Source organism: Ammospiza caudacuta, chromosome 4 (genome assembly GCF_027887145.1).
Source record: "Ammospiza caudacuta isolate bAmmCau1 chromosome 4, bAmmCau1.pri, whole genome shotgun sequence".
Classification (NCBI taxonomy): Eukaryota; Metazoa; Chordata; class Aves; order Passeriformes; family Passerellidae; genus Ammospiza; species Ammospiza caudacuta.
In genome coordinates, this window is record NC_080596.1 from 61,890,485 (window position 1) to 61,904,964 (window position 14,480).

General features: G+C 42.7%; 1 protein-coding gene across 1 annotated transcript in view; it reads right to left on the reverse strand.

Moving 5' to 3' along the window:
- The window catches only part of SLC2A9 (solute carrier family 2 member 9), a 76,189-nt gene extending 64,994 nt beyond the window's left edge, over positions 1 to 11,195 (reverse strand). Inside the window, exons 1-4 of the mRNA XM_058804340.1 lie at positions 10,914 to 11,195; positions 7,955 to 8,053; positions 4,079 to 4,239; positions 192 to 316 (exon numbers count right to left, since the gene is read on the reverse strand). Coding sequence (XP_058660323.1) covers positions 192 to 316; positions 4,079 to 4,239; positions 7,955 to 8,053; positions 10,914 to 11,195 — 667 coding nt within the window. The remainder of the gene's footprint in view (positions 1 to 191; positions 317 to 4,078; positions 4,240 to 7,954; positions 8,054 to 10,913) is intronic.
- Positions 11,196 to 14,480: the final 3,285 nt, after the last annotated feature.

The window sequence follows — 14,480 nt, forward strand, 5'->3', positions numbered from 1 at the left end:
AGAGTGTGACCAAAGCTGACCTGCAGTGTGTGCACAGCACAATCATTTCAGACATGTAGAGCAGGACCAAAGCTGACCTGCAGTGTGTGCACAGTCAAAGCATTTCAGACATGTAGAGTGTGACCAAAGCTGACCTGCAGTGTGTGCACAGCACAATAATTTCAGACATGTAGAGCAGGACCAAAGCTTACCTGCATCCACTCCCATGATGATGCGGCCCAGGATGAGCATTTCAAACGATCCAGCCAGCAAGGACAGGGACATCAGCAGTGCAGCTGCCACTGCAAACACATTATTGAGCACCAATGTGCATTTCCTAAAAGGCAAAGATGGTTTAGGTAGAAACCAGCATCCTGGCAGTTAAATGTAGCTATATTAGAAGCACACTAAGCTATTATTCTTAAATATCTAAAAATAAAAAGCGCCTAGCAAACACTGCCTCTTAGATGTGTGGAGTTCTGAAAAACAGCACTATACCCACGTGGGTACAGTTTCAAACCTACACCACAGTTTAAAAGAAAACATAACATAGGTAACTAAAGAGCTGTACTTCAACAGCGCAGCAAGGAGCCAGCTTATGCATCCTAAAACCCAAGTGCCAGGTCTGAGGCTCTGTAGATGAATATAATTAAGCATATTCTGGATAGATGACTGTATGGAGAACCCAAAGAATATACTTCAAATAGCAATAAGCTGATATAACTACAGGCACTTTAATGTGACATACAGTTTTTGACACTTCAAGAACTTCCCAACTGTGACATCACCTGTGTCATTATAATTCATCCTTAAATTCTCAATATTGAAACCATACATTAAGGAAAATTACTTCCTACTTGTAGAGTTAGGAAAAATGTTTGGGTTCATTCAAGTAATAAAAAGCAACGCTTTTCTAAAAATTATTGGAATTAATAAAAATACAGGTTTACATACTTCTTCCCCATTTTAAAATTAGTTCATTCTATAACAGTTAAATAAAATACTAGTTTTTTTTTTTCAAATAAAAGAAATACTCTTTATGGCAAATTATTACTTTTTTAAAAAGCATAAACCAAATCACAAAAATGCGTTTCAAAATTTTCAAAACATCTAAACTTTTGATTTGCCAACACCCTAATTCCTTTTAGTTTTCATCTCTCAGAACTTTCTGCTCAAGTTTGAGGCACAAATTAAAAAGGAGTGACCAGGAAAGCTGTCTATCCCTTTCCTGTCCCACCAGTTCTAATTTTTTTCAATGTGTAAGTATCAAGAGGAAATTTCACCCCCATTGAAAAAGTCACCCAACTTCTCACAACAGATGCATATGTTTTTGAAAGGAGCTATATTTAACACCTGTATTTTTAATCATGTTTCCTGCTTTCTAGTGAGTTTTGAACACTGAATGAATAGCATGGCTTGAAGATAGAAAAATTAGATACAATTCATTTGGTCTATACAGCACAACCATCAGACTGATGACTGTAACTGTTTAGAACAGATTTTTCAGATGGATATACACTCTGAGATGGCTGAAGTGATACAAATAATGACAGAACTGGAAAGAAAATGTTCATTTGGGTCAAACAAGTCTTATTCATCTGAAGATACTGCTTTTTTCTCCTTTAATTTAAATAAAAACTATAAACTACATATTTTTGAGAAAAAGTTGGCCAGCAAACCCTTATACTATGCAGCTGAGAAAAGCACAGCCTACCAAAGCATGGTAAAAACAAAGACTTTGACAGAATGAAAAGGAAATGAAAAGAAGAGAACACTGCATTTAGGGTGTTGCTATGGAAAGCAGTGTCTGTGGCAGGGTTTGGGGGCTGTTGGGGCTGCAGGGGTGACTTCTGTGGGGAGACGGAGTGAGGGTGTAACGAGGCCACTGGAGGAGAGGGTGATCCAGGCCTGAGCAAGGACTGTGGGCCATGGGGACCCACGCTAGAGCACAGGGGAGTGAGGAGCGGGGAATGGCACAGAGGGATTTGTGCACACTGACCCTGAGCCCTTGCGCTGCCCCTTCTCTCACCGAAGGCACTGAGTGTGACCAATGGCTGCGGTACCAGGAGCAAGGAGAGGAGCCTGGTGTGATGCTCAGCCTCTCCCTCCTTCGAGAGAGATCCTGGAAGTGACCTAAACAATCCCTTGAGCATATTGGTCTGGGTGTCAGGATAAACAACAGCAGAGCCTCTTCGTTAGAAGAGGAGAATTTAAGTTACAAAGAGCTAAAGCCACATCTGAACTTGGGAATTATGTTTATGTGGATGAAGGTTCCCTTTCAAAAAATTACTTTACATGTCTCTTGAAGTAAATAGGAATCCAGTAATTTGGAATTTATGTTTTTAACCTTACAGCAATATGATTCAAAAGTGTTCTTTTAAAGTCATGCATTATTTCTGACTAGTGCTTTTAATCCCCCTTAGCTCATTATTCTGTGTCAGTGTAAATGGAGCTCAGCTTCATCATAGATACAACCCTCCAACCTACACTTGAGCAATTTAACAGCAAAGTATTTTATTGTTCTGTCAACATTTCACTGTGTGCTCCTCAATTTCCATAATGACGTGTCAGTCTGGGTTCCTAGACCAGACAAACACTCTGCAGGGTGAGCAGCAAACTCAAGAACCATTCTTTGGTGAGCAGCCTTTATTCACAGCCCCTTCCCATCTCTGCTCCAGCACTCTGTATCTGTAACAGAGCTGTTTTCATGGCATCATGGAGATAAACATAATAAACAGGGGCAGAGTCTGCAAGTGTAGAGATCTGCCCTGGAAACCCGACCAGCTCCAGTGGAAGTGTATCTACAGCAGAGATCAGCCACCATTTTAACTATTTTAACAATTTTATCAATTTTGACAAACCTGCACACAAAGCTCTTCTACTCTTCACTGAAAATTCTAGACTTCTGTGAACCCATTTTTACTTCACTTTGTTTTAATAAAGATTCAACTATTTACTGAGAATTAATCAGTCTGAGTCAGGCACAATTTCATATTTCTAACAAGTATGTTAAAACCAAATGCATGATTTGGCAGAAGAAATTGAAAACCTGAAAAAATAAATAATGTAACTAGGGAAAATATTTAAAAATTGGAAATCAAGTGCTGAAGTGACAAAAAAAAATCATGAAGAATGGGTAACAGCTAAGAATACTGACTTGCTGTAAGCATGAAATGAAGGAATCTGAAAATACACCCTTTGAGATGAAATATGACATATGGACAGGTTGGGAGAATGAAAAATAGACTTAGGAAAGTACAATCTATTGGAAATAGTCAGAATATGAAATAGGGAAGTAAGAACACTAAAGGTTTACACTTGTATTTAAGCCTCAATGATGATGTTCTCCTGTGATTTAGCTGACTAAAAGATATCAATTAATATTGAATTTACAATTAAGAAAAATCCAAACTAGCAGTTGTGATGAATGCTACAATGGTGAGGTTTTTTTCCCATGCTCTTCTAAATATAGATAAATGATAAATGACCTTTCAAATCCTATTTGAAAGACTGTATGACACAAAAATTTTACAGAAATACCTAGTTAGTACCTGCAGCAAAAATGCAAACACACACCAATACAAACATTCCTAAAACACTCATATTCTCTATGGTCAAGACTTGATAAAATACTGCATTGTACAGAATGCCCAACACCTTCTTGGGGAAGGCCATACAGGAACTTCATCCTAGTCCAGTTCTTCAAACTGTGCTTTGAGTTGACACAAGGATTGAAAAAAGAGTAAATTTTTATTACCGTATGACAGCAAATGCTGTTAAGAAGCAAATTAGATATGATGATAGCTTTGTTTGTTTACAGTAAGATACTTAGTAAACTCATGAAACAAGATGCTGCCAGTCTTTTCTGAAATAATTTGTATTTTATGTATTTTCCTTTGGCATATTTGACAAGTCACACTCCTTGAGATCTCAACCCACTGCCCGTTCAGAGCAAATGGCTTCTGCAACTCAAATGATGCACAGTAAGTTTTCAGAATTTAAAGTTTTGTTTTGTTTTGTTTTGTAATAAAAGTAAAACCTTCTAGAGAGACTAAGTGAGAAACTACTTTAGAAAATGCAAGTTTTCCAAAACACTTACCTCCCAAAGAACTTCACAATTGGGGTTACAATAATGGCGCCCACAAGGCCACCGATGGCAAAAATGGAAACGGTTATCGACCAGAGGAGTGTCAGCGTGCCTTCATCCACTGAGAAGCCATATCTCCTCTCCCAAGTTTCATTGTAAAACTTCTTGATAAACTGAAAGAAAATAAATAATAAAAATATGTGCAAAAAAATATATCACACTTGAGGAATACAACTGAGAGAAACAGAATTAAAAACTCAGAAAACCCACAATAGCTTTCTTGCAGGAATCACTTCTGCTCTTCTGTCTCTCTCCTCCAAAAAATGGGGCTTCATTTATAGATAAAACTGCAATAAAACTAGGTGAGTCTGTCCAAGTATATATACATATAACTACAAGGCAGTACCGAACCTTGTATGGGGATGGGGAAAAATCTCCACAGATAGCCAAGAATGCCCAGGATGAGATCACCCTTTAGCCTTTAACTTGCCAAAGTTTACACTCTTCCTCTGCTTTCCTCACATGAGCACAACCACAGATTTTTGAAGGATGCCTTCTAACAACTTCCCTTCCCTGATGTTTAATTAGAATAAGTTTTTCATCTTTTTAAAAGGTAAAGATGCCATAGCTCCAGGACAGTGTTTTAACACAGTCTCTGTTTGCCTGCAGAGACATCTCCTATTTACTTTCTCTTTAGTCAAGCTTCCTTGTTTTTGTGCTGCTCCTGCTTCAAAACCAAGGAAATGCCACGCTGTGCCTGATGCTCTGGTGAGGATGCAGTACCAAGAAGTTGCAGTCACTACAGCAGAAGGGCACAGCACCCTTGGGAAAAGCTCTCAAGCTCTACAGTATCAAAAGCTTGATCTTGTATCTTTACTTACTTCTTCCCAGTTTCTTCTCAGCATAATATTCCACCACATTTTCCCTGTTCAAACTAGGAATTTCAAACTTTGCCTGAAGTCTGGCCTTGGACACATGAAATATTCTATTTGAGGGCTTTTAGCAAACTAAAATCATCACCTCTCCATTGACAAAATAGCTAAGAAAGGTGAAGGTGGAATATACAATTCCTTGTCTTCCATCCATCAAATTTCTATTAAACTTTTTTTTACCCTGAATTAAAAGGAGAACAGGGTCATTTCTCTCATCCCATCTTGAATGTTTCTAAACAGACAGGGAAAAAACATTTAAAAATAACCTTAAAAATAAAAAAGACAAGTAATTTTGGTGCTTGAATCATTTAGAAGTTTCAGAGTAAGATTCCAAATGAATCTGCCATTAAATCAAGTAGTAACATCTTAGTTCTTTAACACCAGTACTCAGATTATATTTCGATTCAGACATCTTCTTGTCTATTTGAAATTAATTTCTGATAGTAATGATTACTGAGAGAAAACAGTTTTAGAACACTAATAGCATTTCTTGTTAATGATAATGGCTAAAAATAGTATGTAAATTACTCTCCCCTTGTGTTATGACTAATTTTCTCAGCATAGCTTTGTTATTTACAAGGAGACATCAAATAACTGCAAATATTCAAGAAAAGAAAGTACAAACTAAAACACTCACTAGTGACAGATGGATGCTCTGACATGTACTAACACCTCTCTCTGGACTCCCATTGCCAATAAATAGGAAGCTAATAAAACATAGAACTTTTCAGAAGATGCACATGAAAAAAAAAACAAACTTGGTAGAACAAATCCACTGGATTCAAATCCATTAAATTCTGTGTAAAACTCTCTTGGGAATTTTTGATCAGGTCTCTCAATAACACTAAAAGCATAAACTTGTATACAGAAATTTTAGCCTGTAAACAAAGCCTACAAAAAATGGTGGCTGACAGATATCAGTATCTTATTTTCTCAGCTGCCTCACTTCATTATGATAGTAGTGCTGGGATGAGAAAGACAAGAGGAATATAAGGAATATATAAATTTTTATATATATGAATTTAATGGATATATTTTAAAAACAAGAGAAATCTTTTCCTTGTCTTACCCCTAGTTACAGAGGTCACTCACACACAGTGACAACTACAGAATCAGCTGTCACAGCAGGCTGTGTGTTTGGGCCATAGGAACTCAGAGCCGCAGACTCCTGCAGGAAGAGGGCAAGGGCTGCAGAGCAGAAAGTAGCAGGGACTTTGCTTCCCTCACAGAGCACAAAGCACATCATTGTTCCACAGGCATTGCCACAATCAGTCCATGAAATGAACTGGAGAAATCCAGCTCAGAAAAAGACAGCTTCATCTTATATTCAATTAAAGCTTTTGTCTTCCTGTTGCCAAATGCTCCCATATGTTTTTAATAAATTCTGGTGACTCTTTGAACGAGCCCATGGAAACTTGTAATTCTGGGTTTCTCAGGGAATCATACCTGTGATGGGCCATGCTCTTTCCCCCAGAACCACAGGGAACTGAGTGGGAAGCAAGCTCAGCTGTGAACAGAGTATGTGCAGCTTATTTCCCCCTTGTAACAATCAGGAAGTCAGACTAACTCTGCCTCATGAGATGACCTGAAATAAAGCCCACCAGTGAGAACTGTAGGAGAATTCCCCTGTGGTTTGATGAGCTGACACAACTTGTCGCACTGAAAGGAAGTGGACACAGGAAGAATTTACATATAGTTCTTCAACAATTCTTCAACAATTCTTGGCTCTGCTGACAGCCCCAAGGCAGTGCAGGAAGGATTTTTCCAGCAGGACAATCAATACCATTGCTCACAGAATTACAGCTTCTTGCTGATTTTTTCTAAGCTGTTTTTATCCTCTGATGACTGCAAGGTAAAGTGATGACTGGACATGTCATGCTAACATCCAGTTTATCCAGCCTTGAATAACTAGTATATAAAAGGAACTTGAAGAAAACTCCCAGAAGTTATTAAGCAAGCAATTAAAGATTTCTATAGACTGAGTCTCTTCCTGCTCCTTTGGGTCAACAGTTTACCCAGTAAAATCCACATATAGAACATAAATTTTAAAAAATGCTTCTTTTGTTATTTGCATAAATATTGCATCCAGCTTTAACATGAAAAACCTGCTTAGGTATAAATCTAGCAACATATTTTAATAGGAGATTTTCATAAAAGAAGGAGCTTAGCTTTGGAAGTGAACTATTTTGGAAAGGAATTAAATATTTGGCACAGTTTATTTCCAATATTTACGAGCTACTTTTCAAAATAGTGTTGCTTGCAACTCCCCTGAATTTCTTTCTGCTGTGCTTGACTGAATTGAGGGTCTCTAGACAGCCAGTGTAAAAACAAAATGTTCAGATTTCCATTTGCAATAACTGATATTTTAATGAAATGCCACAAATTTTGTATACTGATTTCACAGTCCTCTATTCATCGAATCTATCCCACATGTTGCAGCCAGTAGTTGAAGAAGTTTAGAATTCAGAACCAAACAAGACATCACAACAGAACAGGGGGCCCATTATTTAAGAGGAAACCAGAGGCATTATTTACAATATCAGTGCTGTGGGAATGAAATGTTGTGCAGCCCTCTAGAATTGGATGACGTGAACAGAAGTTGCTGAACGTGTGCACGCAGCCACTGAATACTCACCAGTCCGATATTACAAATGCTTTATCACATAAAAGTGTGCAAGAAGAGTCATGATTAGCCTGGACCTGGGAGAATGAGAAGCAAACCATGTGCACCCACTCACCTCAACAGCACCATTTAGCTCTCTGACACTTACTGAATTTATGTGAAAACCTCACGGGAAGCAGAAAGAAGGTTTTGGGCAAACAATGTTGCTATACGAGATTTAATCCCCTTCTACTATGTAATCAGGGGTACTTTAAAGGCAGGATGCTGAGGAGACAATAGTTGGACAAGGCTGCCCTCTACTGATGTTAAATTCCGCTTCAGTCAGTCACTTACCCCTGCGGGAGCGTTCACCACCGACAGATTGTAGCCGTAAAGAAAAGACGACCCAAAAGCACCAGTTAAGGAGGCTACAACAAGACTCCCAGACCAATTCTGCAAAACAAAGAAAAGAAGCAGTCATTGCTAATACACTCAGAATTAACATACCTCAGGTTTTAAACACCCTTTAGCTATCTTGCATAGCTCCTGCAGGCAGATGTCCTTGCTGCAGAATAATAGCCTGAAACACTTTTCCCTGCTCATTCTGAGAAACATTACATTTGAAGTGACAGCATGTCACTTAACATCTATGGAGGCATAAGTGAACATTTGAACTTCTTTCAACCTCACAGAGTTCTGCTGCAAGTGTTGTAGCAGCTCCCACATCAAAAAGTAGAATGCTGGGGAAGCATAATCTCAGCAAAGGAAACTGTTGACAGTATATCACTAACACAGTGAAGTGAGGTATAGCATATATGTGATACAACAGGTCTGTGGGTAGATCTGACTTGGCTGAAAATCCATGAGATGGTGTGCACACCACATGCCCCACTCGCCACAAACTCTCCAGTGCCCTTTTGCCAGTGGCACACCCGTATTTCTCCCTCCTCAGGGCTCCTCCCCTCATCCTCTTCATACTCTTTTCAGCCCAAATCTGCACTTTCTGCTTCCACATCAGCTGTTGAATAAAAGGCAGAACTGCTTTGATTTGAGAGATTTTGCATTTGCATTCCTTTCCAGCTTCCCCAGCGTTACTTTCTGCCATTCAGTTCTCCTGCTGGATGACAGAATATGGCAGAAGAGACCATTCCCAGCCATTCCCAAGAGACATTGGAGTTAGTGTTTGGGTGGCTGGTCAATTGCAAATATCATTGTGTAGATAATGAAAGACAGCTCTGAATGTGCTAAAATGAATGTATTTTTAATGTGTTTTCAATTTAAAAACCAGCTATGATAAGAATATAGAATTTCAGGCTCAGCTCACTGCAATTTATGCCCAGCTTCCTCATTCACTGAAGCCCCAATCCTTTCAAAAGGAGGAAGACCTGCTTAAGCATGCCTAAAAGGAACTCAGCTTCAGTTCTATCACTGACCACACCACAACAGGTTAGAGTGAATACGTTCTGTCAGCTGCACAAAGCTGTGTGTTCACTTTGGGAAAAGCAGGTCCTGAGCATGAAGGAGGGTTGTGTAGCTGGCACATGGCATGGCTGCAGTGACAGTGACTGGAACGAGCTCCACCAGCCCTGTGGGCACAGCGGGGCAGGTGAACACGCCGTGGCTATGGGCATGTGCCAGAGCTCCTGTGCCACACTGTTGTCACCGGCTCTGTCACCTGTGGAGACGACATGAGACACCTGGGTGCCAGGGTGGGGAGCACAGCGTACAGCCCAGCACTTGTGGGTCTGCCACGCTCGGAGCTGCCAGCTCTGAGTGTTCAAAATGAACCCTGCAGGGTGGCTGAGTGCTTTTCACTTCATCCACATGGTGTGGGAACCTTTTAAGAGATTACACAGTTCATTAACCAGCCTGCTTTTGGCCAGGTCAGGAGGAAGTGTGCAGGGGGCCAAAAGCCTTGTGTACGAAATATATCCTGTTGAGATCATTACATAAGCCAAACACAATTTATTGTTATTAGCCAGCTTCTTAAAATGAGCCTGCCACACACACACATAGAGTTTGCCCCATTACTTTGTCAACAAAATGCAGAAACTTGACATAAGGCTTTATTTAACTTCTGATAATAACATCTCATATTGGGTGCTTATTATTTCTCTGCTATGCACAAACATTCCTGCACTTAGAAGGAATTGCTACTACTCTGAATGAATGCTGGGGAAAATATTTCTGGTGGTCTACCAGGCTGCTCCCAAAGGGTTCACAAGCAGTAAGTGTGAGTTCCCAAGTGTTATGCAGTAATCTCAATGCAATATTTCTAAAGGGCTCTACTTCAACAACATTAGACATATCAGAAAATCCTGCAATCAAAATTATTTGGAACATATAGCCAAATGGTTATTAAAACCATCAATGAATGCATAAAAATTTCAGTACAGGCAAATTATATGCACGTGAAGCTAAGTGGAAGATACTGCAGGGCAAATCACAGAGGTGCATAGAAAATTTCGCACTGTGATAGCTGGGTTTAGAAACTTATTCAATACCATGGAGTTTTTAAGTATGTAGGCAGCTGCAGAAAACTTCAGGCTCACTCAATTCAGAGGTTTTGGAACTTGGAACATGAACTTCAGCTTCTCCACAGCCTGTCTCCTCATTTACTATTTTAAATATTTGCTCAGGTTTCAGCAACACCAGATAAAGACAAAAGCACAATGAAGCAAGAATGCAAAAAAAAAAAAAACCCAAAAATCAAACTGTTGCTCAAAAAAAATATTTACCCTGTGGCAACATTAGTAGAAGATAAGCACAAGCCCCAGTGTCTTTTAAATGGCCAGGAAGCAAGAAGGCAGCCACGCCTCCTTCTCAGGTGTTCCTTGGCTTCACGGCCGGGTGTGTGTGTGCTCATGCGTCCCTGCTGTCAGCCCAGGGCAGGGACGTGTCACCGTCACCACAGCAATGAGAGTTCAGTCAGGAAAGTTGCATGTCAGCTCACAGCAAACACCTGCAGGTACCCGAGGAATGCTTACTTGTGAAAGCCTACGTTTTCGGGCACTGTGCTCTACAGATGTTTTTCTCAACTCCAGTCCTTGTTCAGTATGCAGTGAAATATTTGTGCTGGCTACCATGAGTCTCAATTTGCCTTTTTTTTTTTTTTTCATTTACTGCATGACAGTTCGCACCTCATTTTTCAAAACACAGTTTAGAGTGTTGTACTTTGGTTAGTTATAGCCCCCTCCTCAGACTAAAATTAAGCACAATCGTTAGCGGCAAACATTGCATGCATGCATAAGGAAGTTTAGTATTTTAAAATAGATATTGCTGATTGACACGGGAAGGCTGGACTCTGGAGCACCATACCGGGGAGCAGCAGCTCCGGCTGGGCCAGGCGCTCCCGGCAGGTGCCCGCGGTCCCGGCGCCCTCCGCCAGCTCTGCCCTCGGGGCTGCGGGCGAGCAATGGAAACCTGCGTCCCTCTCTCCGCCTCTGCCCTCGCCCTGAGAGCTTTGCAATAGGATGGTCCTGGGGAGCGGCGAGGGAGCAGCAGCGGCGCCCTCGCCTCGCTCAGCGCGGACCGGCCGGCGCTTCACCCGCGGCAGCGGCGGCGGCGCCCCCGGCCCCGCGCTGACCCCGCGCATCCTCCGCGTCCCGGCTGGGCGGCTGCGGCGCTTTTAGCTCTGCCCAACACCGGCCTGGCTCCCCTGCACCGGCACCAACAACTTCTCGAGCGGGGACGGGCTGTGCAACCTGTGAGCTGTGCCCGGCTCTCGGGGCAGCCCCGGGCTGTTACTCTGGCTCCCGCAGCTTCCGCGCACCACCCTCCCCGTCACGCCAGAGAGGATGGGAATCACTCCCTCTCCCGTTAATCCTCCCCGAGGCGTGGGCATCGCAGGCCGAGCTTCCCCGCCCGCAGCGCCTGGCTCTCTCCCGCTCCGCGGTAAGGGCCGCGGGCATTCCCGCACCGCGGAAAGCGCCCCGCGCTACTTACACCGCGGCCGCCGCTCCCCGCTCCGCGCTTCACCAGCGTGTGCGCCTCGGGCTCCGCCGCTCCGTCCATGGCTCCGTCCGCGCCGCCGCCGCACGGGCGCAGCGGCCGCGCATCTCCGGGGGCAGCGGGGGCGCGGCCGCGGGGGGCGGCGGCGGCGGCGGGGGGGCCGCGCAGGGCGCTCGGGGCGTCCGGGGCCCTGCGGCCCTGCCCCTGTCCCGGTCTCTATCTCTGCCCCTGCCCCTGTCCCTGCCCCTATCCCTGCCCCTGTCCCGGTCCCTGCCCCTGTCCCTATCCCTGCCCCTATCGCTGTCCCTGCCCCTGTCCCTGCCCCCGTCTCTGCCCCTGCCCCTGTCTCTGCCCCTGCCCCTGTCCCGCTCCCTGTCCCTATCCCTGTCCCGGTCCCTGCTCCGGCCGTGGGAGGAGGCGGCTCTCGGGAGGGGACTGATCCGGTGCCCGGGGCTGCGGGCAGGACCCGAGCGATGGGGAGGGAGCACGGCCTCGCTGCTGTTCGTGCTCGCACATAACTCAGGGGAATGTGCCCGCCCGCCGCCGTGCCCGGGGTGTCCCTCCGCGGGGACTGAGCCAGCAGAGCACGTAGGGCAGGGCAATGTCACCACTCGTGTCCATCGCGGCCCCGCCGCCGCGTGGCAGTGGGGCTGGGGGACCACGGCTTGCAGGGACCCCTGCCGCTGTCCCGACTGGAGATCCGGGCAGCCTTTCGGTGAGCAGGACTCTAGACTAAGGTGAGAAAGACTTCCCGTGTTGCCGAGGGTAGAAAGTGAAGGTACCACAAGACTTGTAGGCAATTAAGATGTTAAGGATGTTTCCACAGCCTTAGGAGGTTTAGATCTGAAACGCCACACTACTGCTGTGTTAAGGATGGGGATTAGGCATGCCACCTGGGGAAGATAAAAGCTTTCAGCTATTATATTTGAAGGTAACTACTTGCAAACACGGAATTTTGAACTGCTAAGAGTCAAATGACACCTTCTAGTTGGCAATGATGTGCATCTGGGAATTGTCCCCAAGTGACTGTAGCTGATACTGGTGTAAATCTGAGCTGTTTTCACTTCTGATATGTACATACCTCAGAACTATCTCAGAGCTCTCAGAGACATAGTAAGTAATTCCACTAAGCAATGCAGGCTGGGAAACAGTTTATGATGCAGAAATTTCAAGATGTCATTGGCTCAGATCAAGGTGACTGGTGTTTGAATAGAAAGTTAGAGGATACTCATGAGTGTGTACAATTATTATACATGTTGATAGAAGATCTGGACAACATTTATCATCCCTTTGAATTGTTGTAAAAGTCAAAAAAATAAGTTAAGGTAGGAGAATCAAGCCCCTGGAATAAAGAGAGTGCATTTGAGATGAATCAGACACCTGTGTTTTGTTTTGTTTCATGTTAAATAGGTGCAAGTAGTTCAGTTCATACTCAAATACAAATACCATGGCTACATGTGATTAATATGTACATAATTTCTCACCTTAACATGCTCACAATTTTTGACTCTTTCCAATCACTGTTGGTTAGTTACAGAAACTAAACATATGCTACTCAAAAAAAGAGTAAGTATTCATATAGGTTCCAAATAATTATTTTATAATAATTATTTTATAATTATTTTCCACCTCCAGTCTCCAAATAGCAAACAAATGCCTTGAAAGAAGATTTGATTAATTCACTCACCACTTTTTTCTTTACTGCATTATTTTCTTTCATCATGCCGTTGCTTTGCTGTTTGTTCTCCATTCTGTTACCTTGTGAAATAATAGCTGAGAAAGAAAAGAAGGAAAGTTGTGCTACTGTTCAGGATGGTAAAAGATGCAGGCTCTTTAGCAGATATGCTGTCACTGTTAGAGTAGGAACTTCAGACCCACAGCAACTACAAAAGAAGTTTAGTCAGTCAGGTGGAACTACATTACTATGGCTGGGCTCCAGCCAGGGCACTTGGATTAATTGTTGGTGTGATTCTAAAGATTGTTAGACCTATGCTAGCTAGGTCATTGCACATATGCAAATTTGGAAGAGTCCATTTATTTACTCTTCTATCAAGCAAATTCTTGCCTGTACGTCACCATAAGTACTTAAATAATGTTAAAGGGCATTTTAATCTTAATTTATGAAGATACTAAACTGGTTTCAGAGACAATCTGATATTTACATGGTGCTTCATTGTATGATCTTGGGCAGTCTGCCAGTTTGTTCAGTTAATTTGGAACAAGGATTACTGTGTTATTCCGCTTCAACCTCTTGAGATGATAGTGCATTTCAAGACTTTTGCTTACGTGGCCATTGAGGTAATGATAGATCCAGTCCTGAATACAAGTTGTCTTCTGGACAGGAGTCTACAAGGCAGTGAGCCATGAGACATGGGGAGTAACAGGCAGTTTGGTGAAGCAGTTTGGTTGTTGAGGCCATCACATTTACAAGAGGGTTTTAGGATGAAATCACTTCTATGAGACATTGACATTACTGAGGCCATTATATCAGATTGCTCCAAGCCAATCTGAGTTTCTAAGTGAGAGAAACCAGTGAGGTAACAACATCCTAGAAGCACAAAAAGAAAAGAAAAGATTCCTTCTTCCCTCTCTACTTACCAGCGCAGTCAATACTAACAACCCACAAACAACTTCCTTTCCCTCTGCTTCAAGGGGCCTTAGTCAATTCCCGCTAAATTGTTCTTCAAAAAGGACTTTCATGAAAATGTATTTAACTTTATAGGAGAGAGCCTTAGTCTCATCAAACAGTTCTCCTGTCCCATGCCACTTTTAACAAGTATATGAAAAATAATGTCATGACCTGTTCACTGAAGCTTCTCCATCCCATACAGATTTCATGTATGTGGATAATTTAGATAATTAAATTAATGAAGGTTCTGACAGAGCACAAACAAAGCATCATCAAACTGGAATTTAAGAGCTGACAAGA